A 21,524-nucleotide genomic window follows, 5' to 3' on the forward strand; every position below is an offset into this window, starting at 1 on the left:
TCTACACTTCTCTTGCCTCTTTCTGCACTTCTCTTGCCTGTTTCTGCAGTTCTCTTGATGCTTTCTGAACTTCTCTTGCTTCTTTCTGCACTTCTCTTGCTTCTTTTTGCGCTTCTCCTGCCTCTTTCTGCACTTCTTGTGAGAAGTTGGCCAGATATATGCTGTCCACTAGTTCTAGTGGGTACCTTGTATTAGTCCAAACAACCCCTTATTGGTTATAGGTTAAAGACAACCTTTATTGAAAGCTATCCTAGTGGTAGCTATGGAGAGCAGCCTTCAGGCTATGTCTTGAAGGAATGTAAAGCAGCTTGTTTTACCAGTCCATATTCTCTTGAGTCACTAAATGAAAGATATCCACACCAGGTATATATATAAAATATATGTATTTATTACTAAACACACCCACCTAGACTCTTTATGAGACTAGAGGTCAAAGCACATGAGTTACACTTCAATAATCACAGTAAAATAGCACAAATCCACGTCCGGCCCTAGGGGCGAGCCAAACCATATACTGAAATAGTGGTAATGGAACCACGACTTAACTAGACACAAGGCCTAGAGCCTGTAGAATCGCTGGGACCCCAAGGAACCACCCAAGGTAGTGACATAGGGGATCCACGGGGGCCGTGTGCAGTGTGTGAACACAGCTGCGAGCTCCCGTTAGCTACTATGGGGAAGGTCGCGGTAAGATTTTTAAAGATTGGGGACACTTGGATATGAGTCGGGACCAAACCCATTTGGACTTAGGAAGTTCTAGAGCTAGCACCCATGGGAGCACCGGAGAACTCGTGTTACCTCACCAAGGGAAGCCGGGTGCATAGGTGTCTTTTGGTGTCGGGTTGCGTCGTCTATTTCAATGGGAGCTGGCGAAGAAGTGCTGCTGCTGGGAAGATGCGAAGTGTCCGAAGAGATCCAAGCCTGGATCGAAGATGAGAAGAACCTGAAAGCAGAGGGGACAGAGTCTGGGTCACTTGCCAGTGACCAGGAAGGCGATGAGCAGATGCCCACCGATGTCGGGTGATTTCAGGTGAAGGAGGTGAAGCTTGACTCTTCAGCCACGAGGACCAGGAGGCGTCGAGGACAACCAGGAGCTGGATTTGAGCTGTCACATGAAGGATGTCGAGTGCCGCAGTGTCGGTGCCCGGATTGGACACAACAAGCCTTGGCAACAGCAATCCACGCCGAAACGAGAAAGATACATCGGTGCAGACCAGCAAGGTCTGTGGGACTCACCACTTGGATGGCAGTCAGGACACATCTGAAGCAACCAGGAAAGCCCAAGAAAAGACAAAGTTAGCCCCCCAGGGACCCACCAGTCAACGGACCAGGGATTGGGAAGGGACCTCGAGACGAAACACAAAATGGTGGCCCACGCGTCACTCGGAGTGACCAGGCCGACAATCTTCAGTGGATTCAGTGCTCGAGGTGGGGGCTACAAGTCAGCCCAAGCAAAACTAAAAGAGACGTCAAGAAGTCAATGCACTTGCAGAAATGCACGGTGACCAGGAGTTCCGGTTCCAGGCTACTCACGAGGGCTGCGGGTCTCGGCTTTGCTGGGGACTCGGGTCGGCCTCTGAGATGTCTGGAAATCCTCTTCCTGGGCTGCAAATACTTCGGAGTCCAGCGGGAGCTTCGATAATGCAGACCGGCAAAATGCTTCGTTGGTGCATGCCAAGCAGGGGAGTCACTCCTTGACCCCAAGAGAGATTTCTTCAGTCCTCTGATCTTGAGCAGAGCATCGAAGGTCCAGGGTTCAGCTTCAGAGTTTCGTCCAGGGTAATCTAAAGTCCTAAGGACAGGGGTCCCATACTAATACTAAGGTAGGGGGTTGGACATACTCTGGGGACCCACCTATGGGAGGGTTTGGAAAGAGGGGTGGCTACACCCATTTCCTTTGTCCAGTTTCGCGCCAGAGCAGGGGCTGTAAGCCCCTGAACCTGTTTGAGCTGGACTATGCACAGGGACACCAAATGTACCCCCAGTGCAGGACTTCAAAGCACCAGAGAGTGCTCCCACCCAGCTGAAGTACTGGGTATTTTAAGCCCAGCGGTGCAGGGGAACACACCCTATGACTTCGGGGTTCCTACTGTTTCAGACCTACAGAAACACAGAGTCTTCTGGGTGAAGTCAAAGATCAGTTTATTGGCTGCAGACCAATTACAGGCGTCCTAGAAGTACAACAGCGTGTATGTTCTCAGGAGACTGCTGAAAATCACAGAAACGGGCTTCTCCTTAAATACAGAATTTCCTGCCTCAGGCATACATTCCTAGGTTTATGGCATGGTCGTTTAAAGTATACATTACAAAACGAAAAGGTAGAGTCATGATGACCATCCCACATTCCAGTTAAGCCAGCCCGCAATTATTTACACAGCAAGGCTCAGATCCCACATCAGATATCGATAGGCCCCAATAAACATGAGCATCTCCTGTTTTGGGAAACAAGCCATAAAGCAGGAACAGTCAGGTGTTAAAGAGATTAGCTGGAGGCTTGTGTAGGATGAAAAGACTTTATGGTGTGTCAAGCCCTGATGCTAATCACAGATAGCCAGAGGACGGGGAACTCGTGAGACCAGTTTGACCTGGGGCGGCGGAGCCAAGCTGCCCAGGTCACAGAAAAGTCAAAGAAAGGCACATGTGCTCTAAAAGGCCCGTTTTCGCTTCATGCTATATAGCCTATGTGAGGGCAACCATAAGATGGCCACCGATACAAAATGGAACCCACGTAGTGATGTGAAATAGCGTATACACAGTGCATTCATAACTAAAACGTTACAAAAAGCACTTGTACATACCGCATTAACCATTCGCGGTTCACTAATACCGGGATAGACAGGGGTAGGGCTCTGCCTCCTACGCGGTCCCAAATTCTAAAGTACGACAGACCCTCCTTTTGCCCTTACATAGGCAATAACTATACTCATTTCAATCCGAGTCTAGGTCAATATTCATGAAGTCATGGAGATGTTGCTGTAGCATCATCCTATTACTTAGCTCATCCCTCGATACAGGTTTCCTTACACATAATGTAGCACAGAGGCCACATATCGCAGGAGCACACTGTATGCACAGACAGAACAGGAAAAGGATGGCTAAGATCATTCCAATGACCATCAGAACTTTCCAACCCCAGGCAGATATCAGTTCCCAGAACCACCCGACCAGTGACCAATCTCCTTTATCCACGTGTATGGACTCAGATGTTTTATGTAGTTTGGAGATGGCTTGATAAACTGTTGGAGCGTTGTCTGGTATGAAAATGCAACAACTGGATTGGATAACCTTACATACCCCACCACGATCTGCAAGTATGACGTCTAGAACCATGCGGTTCTGCAAAGTCATGAGGCGATCCGCTTGGAGCTCAGCTGTCAAATTACCAAGGGCACCAGCCGTTACATTAATAGTGGATTCAACCACACGAGTCAGCTGTCTCAGGTTCCTACTATTGACCATAGGTCCCCAAAACGGCAGGAAACCCAAAAAGAAATCTCCCGCTTCCTGACCGGCAGTATCCTCCTTACTAATCACGCCTCTCACAACTCTGGTCTTGTGATAGTCGGAGGCGGCAGTAAATGTTGGCGGTAGCAGATTTGCAATATAACATGTGCCCGTGAAGTCAGGGGGCAACCATGTATATGCTCGGTCATTGCAGATAAAATATGTACCCTTGGCAGCCAAAAACGCTGGGGAAAACTGTGACGGAAATGTGTACGTTTCAGTACAGTCACTTCTTCCCAGTTGAGCCCTAGGATTCTGACCATAACCTTGCAAACAGAACCGACCTATGTGGGGTACGACCCAGATTGGGGATGAGATTTTCCGCTGTCTTTCACCTAGACATTGACTGACATTGACTGACACTGACAGACTACTTTCTACTACTCACTCTCTACTACTCTACTACTCGCTACTACTCACTCGCTACTACTCACTCTCAACTACTCACTCTCAACTACTCTACTACTCACTCTCTACTACTCACTCGCTACTACTCTCTACTACTCACTCTCTACTACTCACTCTCTACTACTCACTCTCTACTACTCACGCTCTACTACTCTCTACTACTCACTCTCTACTACTCTCTACTACTCACTCTCTACTACTCACTCTCTACTACTCACTCTACTACTTTCTACAACTCTCTACCACTCACTCTCTACTACTCTACTACTCACTCTCTACCACTCTCTACTACTCACTCACTACTACTCTCTACTACTCACTCTCTACTACACTCTCTACTACACTCTCTACTACTCTCTCTCTCTACTACTCTCTACTACTACTCTCTACTATTCACTCTCTACTACTCACTCTTTACTACTCTCTACTACTCACTCTACTACTCTCTGCTGCTCTCTAGCACTCACTCTCTACTACTCTCTCTCTCTACTACTCACTCTCTACTACTCTCTACTACTCACTCTACTACTCTCTGCTGCTCTCTAGCACTCACTCTCTACTACTCTACTACTCACTCTCTACTACTCTACTACTCACTCTCTACTACTCTCTCTCTACTACTCTCTCTACTACTCTCTACTACTCACTCTCTACTACTCACTCTCTACTACTCACTCTCTACTACTCTCTCTACTACTCACTCTCTACTACTCACTCTCTACTACTCACTCTCTACTACTCACTCTCTACTACTCTCTACTACTCTCTACTACTCACTCTCTACTACTCTCTCTCTACTACTCACTCTCTACTATTCACTCTCTACTATTCACTCTCTACTACTCACTCTCTACTACTCACTCTCTACTACTCGCTCTCTACTACTCGCTCTCCACTACTGACTCTCTACTACTTGCTCTCTACTACTCTTTACTACTCACTCTCTACTACTCACTCTCTACTACTCTCTCTCTACTACTCTCTACTACTCTCTCTGCTACTCACTCTCTACTACTCACTCTCTACTACTCTCTACTACTCGCTCTACTACTCACTCTCTACTATTCTCTACTACTCACTCTACTACTCTCTCCTACTCTCTACCACTCACTCTCTACTACTCTACTACTCACTCTCTACTACTCTCTCTCTACTACTCACTCTCTACTACTCTATACTACTCACTCTGTACTACTCTCTACTACTCACTCTGTACTACTCACTCTCTACTACTCACTCTCTACTACTCTCTACTGCTCACTCTCCACTACTGATTCTCTACTACTCACTCTCAACTACTCTCTACTACTCACTCTACTACTCACTCTCTACTACTCTACTACTCTCTCTACTTCTCACTCTCTACTACTCTCTCTACTACTCACTCTCTACTACTCACTCTCTACTACACACTCTCTACTACTTGCTCTCTGCTACTTGCTCTCTACTACTCTCTAGTACTCACTCTAATACTTACTCTCTACTACTCACTCTACTACTCCACTACTCTCTACTACTCACTCTCTACTACTCACGCTCTACTACTCTACTACTCTCTCTCTACTACTCACTCTCTACTACTCACTCTCTACTACTATCTACTACTCACTCTCTACTACTCTCTACTACTCACTCTCTACTACTCTCTCTACCACTCTCTACTACCCACTCTCTACTACTCTCTACTACTCTCTACTACTCACTCTCTACTACTCACTCTCTACTACTCTCTCTCTACTACTCTCTCTCTACTACTCTCTCTCTACTACTCTCTACTACTCACTATGCTACTCACTCTCTACTACTCTCTACTACTCACTCTCTACTACTCACCCTCTACTACTCTCTACTACTCACTCTCTACTACTCACTACTACTTTCTACTACTCACTCTACTACTCACTCTCTACTTCTCTCTAATACTCACTCTCTACTACTCACTCTCTACTACTCACTCTACTACTCTACTACTCACTCTCTGATACTGTCTCTACTACTCTCTACTACTCACTCTCTACTACTCACTCTCCACTACTCACGCTCTACTACTCTCTACTACTCACTCTCTACTACTCTCTACTACTCCCTCTCTACTACTCACTCTCTACTACTCACTCTACTACTTTCTACAACTCTCTACCACTCACTCTCTACTACTCTACTACTCACTCTCTACCACTCTCTACTACTCACTCTCTACTACTCTCTACTACTCACTCTCTACTACACTCTCTACTACACTCTCTACTACTCTCTCTCTACTACTCTCTACTACTACTCTCTACTATTCACTCTCTACTACTCACTCTTTACTACTCTCTACTACTCACTCTACTACTCTCTGCTGCTCTCTAGCACTCACTCTCTACTACTCTCTCTACTACTCTCTCTCTACTACTCACTCTCTACTACTCTCTCTCTACTACTCTCTACTACTCACTCTCTACTACTCTCTACTACTCACTCGTTAGTAGAGTCTAAACGTAGCTTGAAAAGGCAAGTGCCCAACAAAAGCTTACTTATTATATTTCATATCTATATTGTATATAATGTGTTTTTAACCTACGTTTTTTTCTTGTTGAATTTCAGGAGGAAAGGAAGGGACCCTTCACTGGCACTTGCGGGCACAATTTTCACGGGCACCCTACCCTTTTCCTTCGTCAGAATCATCTGGGCACTCACCGTCAAAGAGAAGTAAAAACACGTCTGATTATGTACAGCACTTTTTTCTGATACTAGTTTATACGCTCATATGCACTTACCTGGAATTTATTAAACTTGAACCACGTCTAAAGGCCTGGATCATAGCCACTGTGGCGTTCAGTTTTAAATGATCCATCTCACCTTTTTCTTTTATAATAAGTAAGCTTTTGTTGGGCACTTGCCTTTTCAAGCTACGTTTAGACTCTACTAACGCTGAATATTTTGGACACTAGATCGCATATATTTTAGTATGCCTTAAGATGCATTCCATCTATTCTGCTACAATAGCCTGCAAGCACAATACTGGTTTGTACTTAAAATACAAATGGAGTCTTGTAATAGTTTGACACTTGTCGCGCTATATAGAAATATTTCTTCATTCTTTTGTCTATAAACTTTATTGACAATCGACAAAAAGACAAATACGAGTTCATACAACTGTCAGTAACTGTCAGTATTAATCTTAAGAATTTTCCTTTCGGCTGATGAATGATTTTTCTGCACTTGCAGTTTACGAGCACAATGCATAGATCTGATCAATGTGCGATCGTACCAACCTTATAGCCATGTTGTATGATTTTTTTGTGTTTTATTCAAATGTTGAACATCAACAGTTTTTTAAACAATCACATCATGTATGAGTATGAAATACATGTTATACCACTGCTAGAATCAATTTTCTTTTCCTAGAGACTCGCAAACCAAAGAAACAGTGATGCATTTCATTATATGCAAACTAGTTTAAGATGGATGCCGACTAACGTGGCGAAAATGTATACCTAACAGGAAGTGCTTTCTTTATGTTTGTTAATATATACACGTCATGATTTTCCATTGAGATCGTGTGATCAAGACACTCTGTGTGTCGAAACGCGTAGCGATTGTCTGAAATAAATACCTGTGGATGCAATGGACTCCTGAGTGTGCATCGTTATTCGAAGAAACATTTTGATACTTATTTACCGGCTTGGGTTTCTGCCGGTCGACGCATCACCTGGCGAAGGGACTGATCTCGGAAGGACCCGTATTTCTCTTGGTTTATATATATATATACATATATAAACATATCTGCATATCTATATAAATATAAATTCATGCAAACATATACATATATGCATACATATGCATGGTATGTATATGAAATTTTGAAAAACACTAATAAAAGCAAAGCTAAAAAGCCACCCAATTATAAACAGAATTGCTTTAACTTAAACGAGGGCGAGACCTATTGCATTTTCAATGCTTGTTTACTTTGGTTCCATCAAGAAGGCATTCAGATGTGACACATTTGCCATAAATTATGAATGGTAGCACTCTAGTTCCTCATTAGATTACTGTAGCAAAGCTACTGCTCACCATGGAAGTCTGCTGCTGGTATTCAAAGTGCATGTTTCAGTCTGCATGTCAGAACTTTTTAATGAAATAGAAGAGGATTTGAGAAGTCAAAATGTGCCCTAAGTTTTCTTTCTGCAGCACTAATCATAATTTCTATGGCAAAATGAACACCCTCATTTTGTTCCTTTGCAAATTAAATGTTTTAAATGTTACCACTTTATTCCAATCAAGATGGATTCAGGTGTGCCATACTTTTGTCATGAGTAAGACTGTTAGCGCTCTAGTTGTTCTTTAAAACACTCTGGGATTTCTGTAATTGGGCTATACTTGGGCTACATCTCGGTGATATTTGTGCTACATTTGGGCTCTTTTGTCTCTGGTGGCCATCTTAGGAACCTTGTTATGAAGATTCCTAATTTCCTCATTTACTGCAGTCTCCTCAGTAGGAAATGCTTTCAGTTTTTTACTTTGATTCAATGAAGAAGGCATTCAGATGTGTCACACATTTGCCATAAATTCAGAATGTTAGCACTCTTGTCGCTCATTAGATCACTGTAGTAAAGCTACTGCTCACCAGGGAAGTCTGCTGCTGGTATTGAAAGTGCATGTTTCAGTCTGCATGTCAGAATTCTTTAATGAAATAGAAGAGGATTTGAGAAGTCACTCAAAATGTGCCCTAATTTTTCTTTCTGCAGCACTAATCATACATTCTATGGCAAAATGAACCCTCTCATTTTGTTCCTTTTTAAATTAAATGTTTTAAATGTTACCACTTTATTCCAATCAAGATGGCTTCAGGTGTGCCATACCTTTGTCATAAGTAAGACTCTAGTTGTTCTTTGGGACACTCTGGGAAGCTGCAGCAGAACACAAAGGAATCAACTGACAGTCTATGCCCTTGTTGGATGTACATGTTTTACTGAGAATGTCAGACTTCATTCTCACATGACTGAGAAACATAATGTGAATTTACAGAAAATATGCTCTCAGTTTAGCTTATAGATCACCTTCCAAACCTCTGTGGGAAAAGCATGTGAAAATAGTTTTCTCTCAAACATGATTCATGATATCCCAGCAGAAGGCTTTTTCACATGGTAAAATCACCTTAGAACATACCACAATTCCTAAAATGAGTATGGTACCATCAACAAATGATTTATAATGTAACTAAAGTCTTAAAACCTTCTATTAACTGCAATGCTTTTTAATGAGGTGTTATCATGTATATTGGACCCAAGATGGCTGCCAACATTTCTTGGATGAAGTGCTGACAGCCAATCAGATCTCACAATGAGATGTGTGGTTAGGCTCCGCCCAGATATGTATATGATTTTACTTTTGATTTTCACAGGAACTACGGAACGGATTTACACCATATATGCAAAAGGCACATGCCTGACCTGAGGACTACCTCTTTGCCAAATTTCACGTAATTCTGTTCAGCCGTTCGGGCTGTACCTTCGACTAAAGGTCCTATTGAAAAATGCATGGGGAAAACGCGTTTTGGGACCCCCCCTTTTTTCTCGGCCCCCGCTTGATGAATCACCCCGAGACTTTCAGGGTAGGAGCTGAACGGAGCGCCCCATTTGTTTCGAAAATTTCACGAGGATTCGTCAACCGGCGCCAAAGTTATTCAAAATAGAATTTTGAGATTTCCTATGGAAACTAGGTTGTAACTATAACTATCTACTGGCGACCGCCAGTAGATAACATATATATATATATGTATGTATGTATGTATGTATGTATGTTCTGAAAGCGAAGAAAAAAACTCTGCGAGCCCGCTGATCAATTTACAGGTATTTTATTTACCAGGCAAAAAGACACGTTTCAACCACGTCCGTGGTCTTGGTTGCAAAAACTGCTAAACCTAATTACACCAAATTTGGCAGAAAGCTAGATTTTAGTCCAAATAGTGGGTTTTTTGTCATTTGGTGTTAATACATTCTGTAGTTTTTGAGAAATTAACGTTAAATTAAAATTGTATATTTAATGGAATGGAGAGTCTACATAGCTGAGAGATCTCAAGATAAGATCTTATTGGCTGCCACCACATCAACAAGGATGTGGCAGCAGCCACTTTAGGACCTGGGGACTCAATCACCTGTCATTAAAAAATTTAAATAGAAAAACACAGGGAGGCAGGGTAAGGATACCCTGGCCCCTAGGCCTTTCTAAGGGGGAGGTCTGCAGAGGTAGTACCATCCCCCCCACCCCCCGGGGCAAATTATTTTTAAAGATTTTTTTTTTACTGCATCTTTGGGAAGAATACCCTGTCAGTTATTTAAAGCCATCTAGGGTGAGCTAGGGCCCTGGGGTGTTGGTAAAGCATATTTATATAGGAGAGAGACATAGGGCCTGGGGACCCCATCCCCTGGGGCCAAAATGTTTTTGTTTTGTGAGCATCTCCCCTTCTGAGACACAGAGATCCCATCCCCTGGTGCCAAACCCTTTTAGTAATGAGGGTTTTTTTAACCCCCCCCCCCCCCCCCTTTCGCAAGCTGAATTGCGGCTCCAGAGAATCCTACCCTTAGGGCCATATCGGTTTTTAGGTGAGATATGCAGTGGCCTCCCACAGCCATACAGTGGCCTTGGGGATAATGCCCCGTGGCTCAAATATGGCTCCCACTGGGTGAGAGTAAACATTTTTCTTTTTTTCCTCTTACCATAATCACGAGCAGGGACAAATGTTCTCTCAGTGCAAGAGCAGAGATACAATATGGGGCTTCCCCTGTAGCCTCCAGAATATATGGACATGTGGATGCTCCAGGGCACCCCTCTGAAAAAATGTTTCCGCCTCACGTCAGGGAAGCTGGCACAGTCTGTGGTGCCCCTAAGGCTCCCCTCTCGGGCCCCAACTAATTAAAGATATGGAAGTGCCCCGGTGGGCACCGGGGCACCTACTTCGAAGTAAAACTGTCTGACTTCCACCAGCGAAGCCAGTAGGGGCTACGGAGACTCTGTTGGCCACCCACAAAAACTTCAGAGGCCGGCTCCTACTAGCACACACTATGGGTGCTGGGTGGGAAGCTGAGAGGCGCTGTGGTGGCCCTGGGGCTCCCGTTCAAATCCCGGCTGTACCAGGGCATCCACTGTAGAAAAAAATAGTAAATGCTGGCGCCTGCCAGCACCCAGTATTCTTGTTGACTGAAAAGTCTGCAGCAGTCTTGGGGCTCCCGTCTACATTTGGTATGTTGTGGGAGCCCCAGGTAGGCACTGGGGCACCCATAAAAAAAGAAAAAGAATAATAAATAACTGGCAGGAGCCGCTCATTTATAATTTACTGCTTGTGCAGTGAGCACCCCATAAAGCCCTAGTGCTTTTTAAAATTATATATTTTCTTCTTGTTGGTGCCCCTCGAAGGGGCAGAGGCTCCACCAACCATTTTGTTAATGTTGTGGAGTGCTTCGGGTAGTGCAGTATCCCTCAGCAACATAAAAAAAAAACACAGTAAGTCTCCTGGGTAACTGAATCCATGACCCCAGGAGAACTTACAAAATAGCCTTACAGCCCTTTGTAGCGGGCTTTACCGCCCATTAAAGGCCTGCTCCAGCATTCTGCGAGGTAGAGTCCGCTACGGAGGGCTCTAAGGCTATTAGAACATTCCACCCCTAGAGGGCAGAACGTTATAATTTGTAAAACAAAGGCCTCACGGAGCCCCAGGGGTTGAAATCCCCAACAGCAGCTGTGAACAAACATAAGAATGTTGAAGCCTGGAGCACTCCATTGTCTACAGTGGAGTGCTCAACATTCCAATGTTCTAATATGTTTTAAATCCCTCTGAGCTGAAGCTATATGTTCTTCAGCTGGAATGCAAGGACCTTGTTGTGGGTTCAATGGCTACACTTTGTGGCCTGAAAAATGTTGTCAGAAGACTCAGACATTTTGACATTTCCTTTTAATAAAACTTTACCAAAAAAATAAATGAAATCCACTTTTATTTAACATTGCAATCTGTGAATTTATTAAATATTCAATTGATTATAATTGACAAAAGCAATAGTTCTGCTATATATATGTTGACCCCTTGATAAAGCCAATAGGGCTGTTTCTTTTTTATAATTTGGTGTCCAACGCATTTGACAAAATCAGTAGGTCTGCCTTACTTAAAATGACACCCTTTATATTGTTACATGAAATAGTCAGACATGCACACCCGCAGGAGTTGGGTGCTGCCAGGCCATGCTCCCAATTGGTGCATAGCTGAAGGCTGTGCACAATGGGTGGTTGGGAGATTGAATGCAGAGCCTAGACACAGGCTAGGCCCTGCACCCAACTCCACCCCACACATGGCAATGGACATCTTACTTCACATTTTTTTTTTAAAAACATGGAAATTCACTGAAAAACTAAAGCTTGGAATTGTAATTATATCTTACTTTAAACTATTTACTTTTCCACTACAAATGGTGAATTTCAGTGGTTATGTTAAATTAAAACGGTATGTTTTTACTGACATTTTTACCATAATTTAACCTTTGTTTTTTCAGTGAATATATAGGGAGAGAGATACTTTGTAATTGATAGTCAAAACTACCTTTTTGAAATAATTGTCGCCTTTCCTTACTAGCTGGCCACAACCTAGAGCTGCTGGAACCGCTTGTAAAATTCCAGATTGGCCTCAAGAAATTGGCTCTACATGAGGAAGAACATGTACTTTTAATGGCAATTTGCATTGTGTCGTCGGGTGAGTACCAGTGTGCCCCAGTTACCTGCTTTCACACACTGCTATGTATATGGCTACCTAACAAGTGAGCAATGCTAGTGCATCGAAATGAAGAGTAAATGAATATTAGTCTTTCCTAGAGGAGATTGCAAATAATGTAACTGTGTATTTAAAAAGTTCTCTAGATAGACGACCTGTTTGTGTAGTTGAAGGTCTCATCTACAGACTGCTACAGCGGTATATTGGCAGTCAGACCTATTGTACTCATTGTAGTGGGCTCTCTGTCCACCATTTGCTCAAGATTCAATTACTTACTTGTCTCCCTTCCCTTGTCCCTATTCAGTAGCTTTATTCCATATTTTTATGTATTGCCACCCAAAGAGCATTTCAGGCTCGTGGTGTTTTGATTGGATGAATTCTTTTAAAAAAAAAATTATGAATGTATTATTCCACTGTAACTTAAGACTTTACTTTGCTCAAGGGACTGTGTTATCTCCCTTGCTTTGTTTTTCAACTCATCCTACTCCTTTCCACTCTGCTGTTTATAAATGTGAGCCCCGTCAAGTCTGTGTGCCACCCTGTCTTCTCGCGTCACCTGCCACGATTGTCAGACATCCATCTTAAATTTTTTTTAAATCATGACCCTCGAATGCACATCGACCACTGTATGTATTTTCTTATTTTCTTTCAAGTTTTGGAAAAACCTTTACAAGAGTACCATCATGCTTGCATTTGTGCACTGGAAGTCAATCTGGTGATGATTTTCCTTAACCTTAAAAACAATTCTACATGGCCGCCTCCCATGCATGTGTAGGATGTAATTTTGCATTTCAATATATTAACCAGTATTATTTAAATGGAATAGAAGTGTTTATAATGCAAATTAGAACATTGAAATGTGGAGCACTCCATTGTAGACAATGGAGTGCTCCATGCTTCTACGGGCCGGTAAAGGCCCGCAGAGCAACATTCCAATGTTTTACAAAAGCCACTCGAAGCTCGAGGGGATTTAAATCCCCTCGAGCTTCGAGAAGCCTTTGTTTAATTTATTAGAACATTCTGCCCTCTAGTGGCAGAATGTTCTAATAGCCTTATAGCCCTTCGTAGCAGGGCTATACCGCTATTAAAGTCCCGCTGCTTTTGTTAAAGTCCCTCGCCTTCGGCTCGGGCCTTTAACGCTGCCGCGGGCCTTTAATAGCCGGTATAGCCCGCTACGGCGGGCTATAAGGCTGTATTATAAAATGTCACTCTTTTCTGAGAACAGTAGTGATAGCCTGTTGTACACCAGTCACATATGACTCATTTTCTTTTAGATGTATTTTGTTCCACTGTTATGTTAAAAAAACAAAATATAAATAAAAGAAAATAGTCTTGAAAATGGAAATTCAAATAGATTGTGACATGTATAATACCTAAACATACTATATAATTATGCACAGTATGTAAAATTGGACACCCTAATGCATTACTCATTCTCATTTCTCATTGAATAACTTTATTCGGTTGTTTACTTAAAAACCATCAAATTATGCAAATAAATTCAAGATTCTATAGTTAAAAACACTTAAAACAAGATAAAATTCATGGGCTACATCTAAAATGTATGGTAAAGAAAACAGAGATAAAACGTTACAACCATTAAAACAAGCAGCCATCCTGTTGACTGCCATGCAATTAGGATGCACACCACTTGGGAGGCTTTGGAGTAAAAATCTTGTATACAATGCCCAGTTCATTTGTCCTGATAACCAACATTTCATATTCACAAAAATGAATTCTGATAATAGCAGTCAGCACAGTCTAGGATAAAAACTTCTGTCGATTGATCCATAAGGAGAATAAAAAACGACTGACTGCAAAAACTATTGGTCCTGTAGTATCTGTTGTCAGAATTCTATAGGTAGCCTGATGTTGCTTTACTCCAATGTTTAAGCAGATCGGTCATATCCCCCCCCCTGCGGTTTGTTTGATATCTATACAGAAAAAGAGTATATGTTCTTCTGTCTCGGGCAGGGCATAGTTCTAATGATAGTCCAACAGCCTGATTGCTAGGGAACTATAATAAGAGGTTGCAGTACCTAAATCTAGCATAACGACTTTGGGCAAGAGGTGGTGTAATTTGGTCCAGAAAAGGTTCAAACTAGGGCATGACTTGGTGCTTAAAAACTGTGATGTTAACTGACCACTTGCTGATCTGGTGACGTAGCGCACTCCTACAGCCACCCAATAGCTAGTCTTGAGTCTTAATAGGTGGTCTATAGTTGCCCTGTCTGGGTTATCCCATAATTCTGACATACCAAGTGATTTATACCAACTTGCAACATGTTTAAACCAGGGTAGACTTTTGGTGCCACTAATCATCAGAACCTCCTTCAGGGAATTACAGTAATCAGAATGCTGTGGAGTTGTCCACAAGCGTAGCCAGTATGTTAAGGGTTTCAATGAGACCATGCCACCAATTCTTTTTGTCCCTAGGTCAAAACATAATGGGATCAGAGGGGTAGTGATACTGAAATAAGGGAATCAAGCAAAGATGTTTTCTGATATCGTCAGTTTGTGTTAATGTACCCCCATATCTCTGCTCCATACAGAGATCCGCTCCTGGCTTTTGCTCGATACACTTCTAGTGCTGGAGTCATCGATCGGCTATAAAACTGCCTGTAGTATCTCAGTATTGATTTTGACCTGTGACAAAGGGTAAAATAGCTATTTTCCAGTTGTCGCTCCCAGCCAAGTGTGTCGCTTAGTCTTATCCCCAGGTAGTCAAAAAGCTTCACATGCTCAGTGGTTCAAGTGCAATCCTGACCCCTCGTGATTTCCCCTCAGCTTTTCCAAACGCCATGAATTTGGTTTTGGCAACGTTAAGTTCCAGACTCCTGTTCTCACAGAAATTTAAAAACATATCCACCAACATTTGTAAGCCCATTGGGGTTGTGGCAATAACTAAAGAATCGACTGCAAAGAGCAGGATTGGGACTTGCGTGCCATTCATGACAGGAGAGTCATTCCTACAGTCCACATTGTTAATAAACAGGGAAAATAGTGTAGGAGCGAGCACGCACCCCTGGCGCACCCCACGCTGTATGGATATTCTGTCAGTTAATTCCACATTTGTTCCCCATCTGACCTGGGCATAATTACCCTCGTGAAGTCTATGTAAAATTGGACACCCTGATGCATTACTCATTTAACCCCTTAGCTACCCCCCTCCCCCCCCCCACCCACACACACACACCTGTGGGGTAGTTTGCGCTTAGGCTCCCATAAGATATCCATGCCAAATTTGCATCATTTTTCCCAATATCCTGGGGATTCTAAAGATACCCTAGGTTTGTGGATTCCCTTGGTGGGGACTGAGAAATTAGATAACAATACAGCTAAATTTGGGTGGTTTTCGTAAAAATTGAAAAACTGCTGCAGAAGAAAGTGTCTGTTTTTTCCCTGCTAATGGTATCAACAAAGGGTTTGCGTTGCTAAAATCACTGTCCTCCCAGCTTTCAGGAACAGGCAGATTTATGTCAGAAAACCACATTTTTCTACACCCTTTTGGTATTTAACTGGGACATAGCCTATTTTTCTGATTTTTTTATTTTATTTTTTTATGCTGTCAACCTCCTTCCAGTTAGTGGTAGAAATGGGTGTGAAACTAATGGTGGGTCCTGGACAGATGTACATTTCTAAAAAGTAGACAAAATTCTGAATTCAGCAAGGTGTCATTTGTCTAGATCCTTCAAGGTTTTCCTATAGAAAGTAACAGTAACAGTATAAGAACCACAAGTGACCTAGACACAAGGCCTAGAGCCCGTAGAAGTGCTTGGATCACAAGGAACCACCCAAGGCAGTGACACAGGGGACCCACGGAGGACGCGTGCAGTGTGAGAACACAGCCGCGAATCGCCGTTAACTTATATGGGGAAAGTCGCAGTTGGAAATTAAGAGTTTAAGGACACTCAGAGGATGACTATGAGCAAACCCTTTTGGACTTAGAGGTGGCTAGGGCCAACACCCACGGGAGCACCAGAGTACTCGAGTTACCTCACCCAGGGAAGCCGGGTGCATAAGTGTCTTTTGGTGTCGGGTCGCATCGCTGTTTTTAATGGAAGCTGCTCAAGAAGTGCTGCTGCCGTGAAGAGGAGAAGTGTCCGGAGAGATCCAAGCCTGGATCTAGGATTGAAGGAACCTGAAAGCAGAGGGGACAGAGTCTAGGTCACTTACCAGTGACCAAGGGCACGATAGACCAATGCCCACAGATGTCGGGTGCTTCAGGTGAGTTGACGGGTGTCTTGACTCTTCAGCCACGAGGTCCAGGAGGCGTCGACGATGACCAGGAGCTGGATTCGAGCTGTCCCACGAAGTCTGTCGAGTGCTGTGGTGTCGGTGACCAGATTGGACCCAACAAGCCTTGGCAACGGCAAGTCACTTGGAAACAGAGCAAGGTCGTCGGTGCAGACCAGCACGGTCTGGGGGACTCACCCAGCGAGGGTAAGTCGGGGCACATCTGGAGCAACCAGGAAAGCCCCATCAGAAGAGGAGTCGCCTTCTTGGGGACCCACTAACCAATGGGCTAGCGATCACGAAGGAGCCTTGAGCGGTCGCACTTGAAACAGGCCCACGGGTCACTCGTGGAGTGGAGGCCAGAGATCTTCGGTGCAGGAGGTGCTCAAGGCTGGGGCTACTCGGAGCCCAATGCACAACTTCAAGGAGGACCAGGAAGATGATGGATCAGCAAAAGATCACGGTGTCCAGGGGTCACGGTTCCACGTCACCCACGATAGCCACAGGCCTCAGCTTAGCTTTGGACTCGGGGTAGCCTTGGGGAAGTCTGGAAATCCACCTCTGGGGATACAGAGACCTCGACGTCCGGCAGGAGCTTCAGAATTGCAGACCGGACAGTTGCTTCTTTGGTCCTTGCCAAGCAGGGGAGTCACTCCTTGACCCCAAGGGAGATTTCTTCCATCTTCTAGTCGAAATAGATAGTCAAAGGTCCAGGATATATGTTGCAGAGTTTCGTCCAGGGTAATCTAAAGTCTCATGGACTGGGTTCCCATACTTATACAATGTTTGGGGGTTGGACATACTCTAAGGACCCACCTATGGGAGGGTTTGGAAAGAGGGGTGGTTACACCCATTTCCTTTCTCCAGTTTCGCGCCAGAGCAGGGGCAGGTAGCCCCTGCAACCGGTTTGAACTGGACTATGCACAGGTACACCAAGTGTGCCCCCAGTGCAGGACTTCAAAGCACTAGAGAGTGCTCCCGCCCAGCCCCAATACACATCTGCCTGTCTGGGGAGGTGATTACACCTCCCTGGGACAGGAAATCTATTGTCCAGGCCTCCCCTGCTGGAGTTTCGGTCAGCAGCAGGAAGCCAGGGCTTTAGAAAGTTTTTACCGGGTAGAACAGTGTGAACATGTCTCTCCCTCTAAAAGAGTGGAATGCTACCCCTGCTGCCAGAACTGCAAGGGGGGGGGGGGGGGGGGTGTATCCAAAGCGTTTGACACCAAACACGACATATTTCCGTGCAGCCATTCCAAAGTTAGCGTTTACCGCAAGGTTTTAATGCACTTATGGTCAGGCTGCACCACAAACAGCTTCAGAGGAGGTACTCCGAACGCTACAGAGGGGCTCTGCTCATGCAGGGGCACCCTCTCACATAAAAACCAATCACTCTGCCTTCATTGTTAAGGCCTGCCATAGGAGTGACTTATAGATTTTATATGTGTGTGCAATGGTAGTGATATAGGTAGCCTATACCACAGTAAGGGGTGCATGCACCACCTTACCCAGGCTGCAGTAGCAGACCTGTGGTGTCATTTAGTAGTAGTAGTAGTAGTATACTTTATTTGATATAAACATATCCTTAAAAGAACACCTCAAAATTACGACAGCAATACACATTTTTAAAAACTTCAAATTGCAATAAAAGCTTCACTGATATATCAATGATAAAAGGAATTAGTGTGCAAAATGCAATGACAAGCATAACGTTTAAAATACATTTGGTTTCAAGTGTTTGACAACAACCGTAAATGCAATCCAATATTTCATAAAATGACAACCGATTGTGCAAGCGTCAGTCAGATAAAAGTAGTGTTAGCAGCATTTGAAAAATTACACGATGAAATGAAATAGCCCTTAAAGAAAGCATAAAAACATACCAAACCATTACTGCTTAAGAGTGCGGTAAGCATATCGTAAAAAAGTTGTAAAAGCAATATTTAGACCTGTGTTTTCTGGCGTTAAAGCTGCAATAATTGCTTGTCTAAACGATCGGATTCCCAGCCTATTCCACTCAATTTTCAATTTGCGTCTACGTTGTGACATAAAAGATGGACAAAGACATACTATATGCTCCAGGGTTTCAGGAGACATACCGCACCCTCTGCACATTACATCCTCTGACAAACGGCGCCAGACGGGCAGATCTTTTAGAAATTGCCAATCGCCCAGTCTGGCAGCCATAAAGCTGGTTTTTAGATGCAAGGAGTAAGTGCAAGATAGGTAGGATGCGGGGGATAACCGACCATACGATGTCATTGTGGCCCAAGCATGTCTGCGTTTGGCAAATTGGGCTTTATCAATGATCAGGGACCTCATTCGAGTGCATTTCTTAATGCTAGTTTTAAATACTGATTTACTGGGGTTGAGGTCCCATAGTGCACCTGCAGACATTTCTTGGATCGAATCCTTAAAAAGACGACTGTAAGAGCCGCGTGGATTTAAGGACTCCAATGAGCCTGTGTTTGCTTGTCTCAATTTGTGGCACAGGTTTAAATACATTCCCGTGGTTGAAATTTCATAGTTTAATAGACCCAATTCGAGTCTGATCTGTGCAGCAGAGGCTGATTTGGGCAAGTGGAGGATTTTTTTGTAGTGTTTCATCACATGTTGGTTAAAAGAGGAGTTTAATTTCCCCCTAAAAATCTCAACACCATAAGTCAGTGTAGGCCCTATTTTTGCTCTCATAACTTCCAGTAATGGGAACAAGCTTGGGCCAGCCAAATTTCCTGAGAGCTTGCAAAAATTCACCTGTAGGTTCATGGCTTTTACTGAAATGACCTTACGATGTTTGTTGAAGTTGCCCCTGGAGTCAAAATTGACCCCAAGATATTTGTAAGTGTTTCCTATTGTGAGACTAGAGTTGTTAAACAGCCAACCTCCTCCACGGTAAAGTTTTCTACCAAAAGTGACCACTTGGGTTTTCTTTAGATTAACCTCTAACCCATTCATGGTGGTGTAGATTTCTAATTTGTTTAGTAGCCTTTGCAGCCCTACCCGTGTCAAACTGAAGAGGACCAGGTCATCGGCATATAAAAGATTGCTTATCGGTACACCTCCCATCTTAGGCGAATGGCTGTTTGTTTCTTCGAGGGAGGATGGCAGATCAGCTAGGAAGAAATTGAAAAGAAGGGGGGACAGCACACATCCCTGTTTGACCCCTCTAGTTGTCTTGATTTTCCGAGAGAGATGTGTGCCAGTCCCCAACTTCACCTGTACCCACGTGCCCGAATGAAGTTGGATGATCGCATCCAGAAGGTTGTCTGGAATCCCCCATTTTTTTAGCTTCTCCCATAGAGCAGCCCTTGGTACCCGATCAAATGCAGCTTTAAAATCTATAAAACAACAAAAAACCATCCTGGATGTGACTAAAGCTTTGTCGACAATAATAGACAGCGACAGTAAATTGGTCATAGTACCGGATTTAGCAGTGAAGCCAGTTTGGGTCATTGGAATCAAATTGTTCTGCTCTACCCAATGTCTCAGTTCCTCCAATAGTGTTCCTGCAAAAAACTTGGCTTCAATATCTAACAGAGCTATTAGTCTGTAGTTATTTGGAGAGGCATGGGAGCCAGACTTGTAGATCGGATGGAGTATTGCCCCTCGCCATGAATCCGGTATGGTTGAACTTGTCAGTGCACAGTTGAAAAGATTGGTTAGGTATCTCGACCATAGGTCAATGTTTGTTTTAAACAAGGACTGTGGTAGGCCATTTGGACCCGGAGCGCCATCAGATCTTGCTTTTAGTAGTACTTTGGTGACCATTTCTTGGGTGACTTGTAGGTCTTCACTTCGTGGGTCCAAGCAGGCCATGGAGCTACTCCTGATCGATTGTGGGTTGTGCGGCCCTAAAATGGTCAGTCAGATAGGCAGACCAAACAGCTTCTGCAATATTTGCTGACCCAGGTCTAGAGGAGCTAGAATTTTGGCGGTTAATTAGGGCCCAGAATCTTTTAGAGTTGCAGCTTTTGCTCTCCCATAAAAGTTTGCACCAAAATTGGGCTAGGTGGCGCCGTTTATCGGTTCGTATTGCCTCCCTGAGTAATTTTTGGTTGGCTTTATACCCATTCAAGAACTCGTTGTTTCCTGGGGACGTCTTGAGAATCCGCAGAGTTTTGTCTCTAGATTTCTTCAATGCCCTTGTTTGACTGGAAATTTAAAACTGGCGGCTGAAATGAGCCTTGTGAGCATGGTTTTTTTTTTTTTTTTTTTCCTCATTTGCCTTACCCCACATAGGATGTCCCGTTGAACCAGCTGTTTTGTTTGCAGCACCTCAGCCGAAGACATTCTGATTACCCGAGGGAGGATCGTGGGTACAAGATTTTTGCTCCATCAAGGATATTTCGTATCCTGCCGGACCATAGTTCTGGGAGGCCCTTTTGTTATTAGTCCGAGGAGAAATACAGGCATAATCATAGGACCCGGGGGAAAAAAGAAAAAAAAAAAAAACACACCCCGGACTCCTATCTCCATGACCTCAGTAAATCCCAAAAAGCCAAATTTTTCTTGTTACAGGATCTAGCCATATCCACTTAAGACACTTCATACAACGATGTCAACCATTCTGAGTGAGTCGGTGGTGAGGCCTCAACCCAGTATTTGCATATTTGTCTTCTAGCGATAAGAATCGCAT

At 43.7% G+C, this 21,524-nt stretch overlaps 1 protein-coding gene across 6 annotated transcripts in view; it reads left to right on the forward strand.

Moving 5' to 3' along the window:
* Window positions 1-21,524, forward strand: part of VDR (vitamin D receptor) — a 799,659-nt gene that overhangs the window by 693,169 nt on the left and 84,966 nt on the right. For 2 of the 6 annotated variants that reach the window (XM_085600238.1, XM_085600239.1), the window contains 2 exons: window positions 6,502-6,606; window positions 12,521-12,637. The exons of 2 other annotated variants lie outside the window; for them this stretch is intronic. In XM_085600238.1, the coding sequence (XP_085456364.1) occupies window positions 6,502-6,606; window positions 12,521-12,637 (222 nt within the window). The remainder of the gene's footprint in view (window positions 1-6,501; window positions 6,607-12,520; window positions 12,638-21,524) is intronic. 2 more of the 6 variants (XM_085600241.1, XM_085600240.1) reach the window with 1 other exon arrangement.

Source organism: Triturus cristatus, chromosome 4_2 (genome assembly GCF_964204655.1).
Source record: "Triturus cristatus chromosome 4_2, aTriCri1.1, whole genome shotgun sequence".
NCBI classification, from domain to species: domain Eukaryota; kingdom Metazoa; phylum Chordata; class Amphibia; order Caudata; family Salamandridae; genus Triturus; species Triturus cristatus.